Source organism: Notothenia rossii (assembly GCF_949606895.1).
Source record: "Notothenia rossii genome assembly, chromosome: 1".
Taxonomy (NCBI): Eukaryota; Metazoa; Chordata; class Actinopteri; order Perciformes; family Nototheniidae; genus Notothenia; species Notothenia rossii.
The window spans coordinates 19,686,827-19,692,749 of record NC_136912.1 but is presented as its reverse complement, the minus strand read 5'-3'; the positions used below and the strand labels follow the sequence as shown (position 1 = coordinate 19,692,749).

At 42.1% G+C, this 5,923-nt stretch overlaps 1 protein-coding gene across 1 annotated transcript in view; it reads left to right on the top strand.

Moving 5' to 3' along the window:
* misp3 (MISP family member 3) overlaps positions 1-4,425 on the top strand; it is a 9,078-nt gene extending 4,653 nt beyond the window's left edge. The window contains exons 2-4 of the mRNA XM_079648073.1: positions 1-596; positions 1,943-2,016; positions 3,305-4,425. The exon at positions 1-596 is cut by the window's left edge and continues 1,842 nt beyond it. Of these exons, the coding sequence (XP_079504199.1) occupies positions 1-596; positions 1,943-2,016; positions 3,305-3,400 (766 nt within the window). The 3' untranslated portion in view covers positions 3,401-4,425. The remainder of the gene's footprint in view (positions 597-1,942; positions 2,017-3,304) is intronic.
* Positions 4,426-5,923: the final 1,498 nt, after the last annotated feature.

Here is a 5,923-nt window from a genome sequence, read left to right as displayed (position 1 = left end):
GGACCAGGAGGACATCTCATCACAGGCGTCCACCATAAGAGGCTCACATGTGGAGAGGATTCACACACAAAGTCAAAACCTAGTAAAAGGGGGGGGCACTCCGCGAGGAGCGGGCTATTCTGAGGGGAAAGGCTGTCAGGTTATTATCCTGGAGAACAATCTGAGTGTCCCAGCGCTGAAGCTCTACCACGCCAAGCCAGAGGCACAGCCCGTCACTGTCGTCGACTCTGGAAGATCTAACTTCACATCATCCAGAACAGGAGGCCATGATGGGATTAGAGTGAGAGAACACGAAAAGGAGGAGGTAGAAGACGAGGGGGCACCCAAGGAGAACCCCTTTTTCAAGCTGCGCTCCTCAACAAATTTGGTTAAAGTAGAGAAGGATATCCGGGAGGCTCAGGAGAGGGAGAAGGAGCTTCACAAGCAGAGGATCAGCCTATATGGTGGCACAGAGGGCCCAAAGGGAGCGGGGGCAGGTGGGGGGCCAGTCATCGCAGAAGGAAAGACTCCCACGTTATCTTCTTCTTCACTGAACGGACTGGCTGTTCCTGAATTACCCGTCTCATCATCCAGACGGGGAACGAGACCCACGGCAGGTTAGTGTGGTGTGTGTATGGGATGATTGATTCTGCCCATAAGCCCACTCAAACAATATGTGTGTAGGTATGTGTGGGTATGAGGGTATTTTCTTTTATATCTGTGCTAAGGTGATGAAAACCCCCTGAACCAGCTCCACAAGCACGTTATTTCATTTTTCTCATGGTCAGTGGAAAACCTCAAAACAGCTTTCCAAATCATTGTTAGCCGTTAGGAGCAATAATTTTGCACTGGAGACCATAAGCTGCCGGACAAGAAAATACGATTCTGTTACTTCACAATAAAGCATCTAGTCTGTCAAATTAATTGCGAAAGCTGCGGTGAAGAAAAGCCCTGAGTCATATCTCGACACTTTATTGTGTCAGCTAGAGAGGAGCACTTTGAAAAAGTCCAATTTCGGGAGAAAAAGTGCATAGAACTTGCTTTTTCTTAGTTATTATGGTTATATAGAGTCAGTGTAGGGACAACAAAAGCACATTTGAAATAAAGTGCTGCCAATTCAGCGTGCTGAGGAGACAAGTTTCCACTTGCAATTTCAACTTTGCTGCCATTGTTTGTATGTGTTACAGTGATTCCCTTACAGGGTTACTTGTACCGAAAGGGGATACTTCTGCTGTATGTATTCATATATATGTATATATTATTAGATTAAACAAATAAGGCAACATAGTCACGTGTAACACCAGAACCAGTAAGTAGAGAGGTCAAATGGTAAATGGTTGAAAGTAATGAATGAATAGCTTCTGCTCTAAGTGTACTAGTATGCTAACTTGAGCAAGCTGTCTTAATCATTTAATAACAATATGAGCTTTTGTATAATTATATATAATAATGTTAAACAACGCCCAGTTTTAAGTTAAGCCAAATAACTCATTTGGAACATGATGGTTGTTTCACGGGGCTGTGAGAAACTTCAGACAACAGACTGCTGGACAGTATGTTTGTGTTTTGTTGGCAGGGATGGTTGCCATTCGTGTTTTCTTTTAGGCTGCATTTGAATGAAAGTGTGGCCCGTCATCGTTGGTGCAACAACCGCGTGACAAACCCATCAGGGTGTGCTACAGGCCCTGAATGACCATGACTCAGTGTTGGGAGATGAACAATCATGTATTGTTATATAGACAATTCATTATTTTCATATTCTTTCATGACCTTCAAACAAAGGTCTTTCTCTAAATTCCCTTTGTGTTCCTCTCCTTTCATTTCACCGTGCTGCCACACCACGTTTACTCTTAATTTGATTCAAAGAGGCTTTATTGTTTAGCACAGACAGGAACACTTTTGCCTCTTTGGTGCCTTGCTTTTCCTGCCCTCACCCACTTAATATTCTTTCTCTCTCTTGCAGCACGCCAGTCAGTTGGCAGATTAGGCATGTGGCCCCCGCCCCAGTCTGAAGAGGAGAAGATTAACCGGCCAGAGGTGAGTCACCTTAGCTGCTCATTTCTATTGCAATAAAGTTTAAAAATTAACATTGCCTTAATACTACTGCTTGCTTGGTATGACACTAAGCATTGGACCATGTGGAAATAATACCAGGCCTCATTCGGTATTATTTTCTATATACAGTACATTCGAAATGCCAACCCTACCTATCCGGTACTGGACATGCAAACGTAGGCAAAACATCTTCCTAGGTCTTCCTCGAATGCAGTTAAAAGGATATCGCGTTCCTTCTTCTTTAACTGAGAGTTCATGAGTTGCAGTTGCGTTGGGTGCTTCAGGGAGTTGCTGGGGATATGAACGTATGCTTAAAACTGAACTGGATTGTAAAAGGTTTAATGAAGAAAGGCGTTTGGGAAGACGTCAGCAGCAAATATGGGCCACAAACATGTGATAACATACTGAACACACAGTAAGGAGCTTATCTTTATAGATAAGGGAAGAAGGCAAACACCCTTGGGACAGACAGGGAGCGAGAGAAGGAGTGTGTGTGTGTGTGTGTGTGTGTGTGTGTGTGTGTGTGTGTGTGTGTGTGTGTGTGTGTGTGTGTGTGTGTGTGTGTGTGTGTGTGTGTGTGTGTGTGTGTGTGTGTGTGTGTGTGTGTGTGTGTGTGTGTGTGTGTGTGTGTGTGTGTGTGTGTGTGCAGTCAATACCGGAGAAAGTAGAAAGTAAATTGACAATCCCACTGATTTTCGGTACCTGCCTTGTGGGTCTTGCATCTCTTTGAAACTGTGCTATCTCTGATTAGAGTCGAGTGCTTCTCCTTCAATTCAGATTGGCATTGATATGCTGGTTTTAGCTGCACACTTAGTTTGACGGTGGCATTAGCAACGTTTTGCTCTGTTTCCTCTCTCCGCCTCATGCCTCTCTCTTCTCCTCTCTCTCTGCTGGTTGGTTATCTGCTCTCCGCACAGACCTGGTTTCTGATTAAAGTTCAGGAATAAGCGGGGGATTGCAGGGGAAATGGCCTCAGTTGTTGACTGACTCTTAGCAAACAAGGCCTTGGATCACAGTTGCATTAACCTCCCTCTGACATGCAGAGCTAATGATGCTCATCCAAAGAGATGTCCTCTAGAGGAAATATACTCACCCATTTCTTTTTATCTTTTTTGCTCCATTTCCCCTGTGTTGGCTCCTTTCTCCTGCTACAACACATCTGATGTTTCTACTCTTTAATTCTTTCTCTTCTCCCTCTTTTATATGCGGCATTTTATCTCCTTAACCTTGCATTCACTAATAACTCCTGCTTTCACATCTTTATACCCAGGTCCTCCAGGGTTCCTTGACCCCCAGACAGAAGACTTCTCTGGTGCAGCGCTGGGAGTCCGGTCTAGTCAACGGACACAACACAGAGGACGACTGAGGAGACGTTTCTAGAGTGATCTGAAAGAGTGAGGTTACATGAAACCTGTAGTTTTTTAAGTGGAGGGCTGAAGGAGATAAAAAGGAAAGCAGGGAGGAAAATTGGAGCAGTGATGAAGGGGAGGAAAGACAGAATGTGAATCCAAAAGAGGTCAGGGATTGAGGCTACAAAGGGGGTCAGGAGGATCGGGACCAAGGTAAAGGATTGCTTGTGGATTAAAAACCCTGAAGAGTCCTCCATCAAGAAGGAGATAAAAAGAAGGAGGAGGGCCGCCTATTAGTGGATAAGCAATTGGCCTGTTTCCTGTGCTGGAAAACTCTAAGACTAATGAATGTTTAAAGGCAGAAAATAATAATGACTTTGCACCGGGGGAAAGAAAAATGTAAGTTTAGTAAGAATTAAGTTCTTTATCATTGGAACCTTTTTGTAATAATAAGGAGTTGTGATGTATTGATGAAAATAGATTAAGTGGGGCTGTTTGTAGCTAGAAAAGCAATGTGTCATCCCCAGTTGTATGCCTTCAATTATTTTTATCCTGAGTTATATTACACCTGAATTATCAAATAGAATCCCATTTAAAAGCCAGGCAATAAATCCTGTAGCTCAATGTGTTTAGTTTATAATGAGGTTGTGTCAGAGGTCATTCATTATAGAGTTTATATACTTAGCAAAAAGTCTAACACAAAAATATACTGTTTCACTAAGAGAAAGAATTTCATCATTATGGTTTTAAGCACTTTGTTGAGGTTTTCCTTATATGGTTACTCAGTGCATAGAAAACTGATCTGAATTGTTTAACCTTTGGTAAACCTTGAATGACTACTTATGTTCTTATGTTTCTTGCATCACTAAGAGCTAGATTATAGTGAAATGAAGCACCTTTCTGTAACAATGCAATGCTGATCTGGATTTGAGAGCTAAAGGATTTTAATAGACATCTAATGCTTAAGAAATAGTTGCTCTGTTGTTTTTTCAAATGATGCAAGAAAAAAGTATTTTGGAATGAAACTTGATTCACACAATAACGAGTGTCTCTTTTATTTTCCTTCAATATTTTTGTATCGGACTGAGGCATACATGATGTAAAAGTAGTACTTTTAAGGATAGTTTTCTAAATCATGCACCAAACCAGCCTAACACTAAACTATTCAAGGCAGTCTGAATTCCACAATGGAGCCAGTGCGGTGCCGTTCTGTCAGGGCACAGACACTTTGAGATGGCCACAACATAACCGCCACTGATCCTCTGAACATCCAAATGCTCTATGTTTTTGATTTTGTGTCCCTTTACACATTCCATGGTCAAAGAGAAAATGTGTCGCCATGGATACAGCTTTGAAGAAGATGGAGGCTTTGCTAAAATGAAGCAGCATACAGTACATGCCACAGTGGACCTTTGTGTGTGTGAGATCAGCAGACCACGCTTTACTGACCTCCCAATCTCCTGTGAATAATTCATCACCTCATTCTGACTGGACGCAGCCCGGTGAGATTGCCAGTACATATTATTACGGTGGAGCTGCAGCAATTTAAGCGCTCAAAATTATTAATAAGCTTCATTCCTCACTAGGCAACTTCCCTCACATCACCACACTTCCAGGTCTAATTGCACATTACCAAAAGTCTTGGTAGGAGAGTAAGTGATTTAGGAGCCTGACAACATGTGGAAATGAAGAATAGCAAACAAACCACACTCCATGGTAGAATAAAATCTTGTCACTGAAGGGAAGAGTCATACCAAACAGTGTAATTACTTGGAGTAATGTCAGATTCTAAGATGAAAGATTCATTTTTATGCAAGGACAATCAAATATGGCAACCTATCCAGGTGGGTCAAACTTCACATTCCACCGTATCTCTCTGATATCCATCTAATCTGATCTGGCTGCTTTTCAGATGTGGTTACCAAGAAATGAAACCCACACACCTGTCTATTGCCTGCTCATATCAATACTCATTTCCTCAATATTTCATAATCACCACCTTCCAAAGTCCTACTGGCAGGAAGTCATTGAAGCAGCATTGTGTTGGTGTCTTAAGGATTAGCCGCTGCTCTTGTAATGCCTCTTTGTCTAGGGGACAAAAGTATAAGAGGGAGTGCACGGTATGAGAGTGTGTATGTGTGCGCGTGCGTGTGTGTGTGTGCACTGTCATCAGACAACAAAAGAAAGTCAGCGATTGTTATTTTGATGTCCTCACATATGGGCATTTTGCGTTTTGTAATGCTTCATGTGGGTGTGACTCTTTGATGCTGTGAGAGAAGGGTAAATCAAATGGCAGAGCTGAGTCACAGACATTAAAAAGTAAATATCATGCAATGTGTGTTTAACTGTATGGAGAGGAGGAGAGGAGGAGAGGACCTATTTATTGTAACAGTCGTTCACTGCCGACGTACATTTCCATTACGTGTATGTGTTTTTAAAAACAAATGTTTCCTTAAAACAAGTAGGAAGAATGTGTTTCTCTCAAATGAGCTCTCACATTAATAAACACAATTACACATTAGGAGAAAAAAATTGGCAGT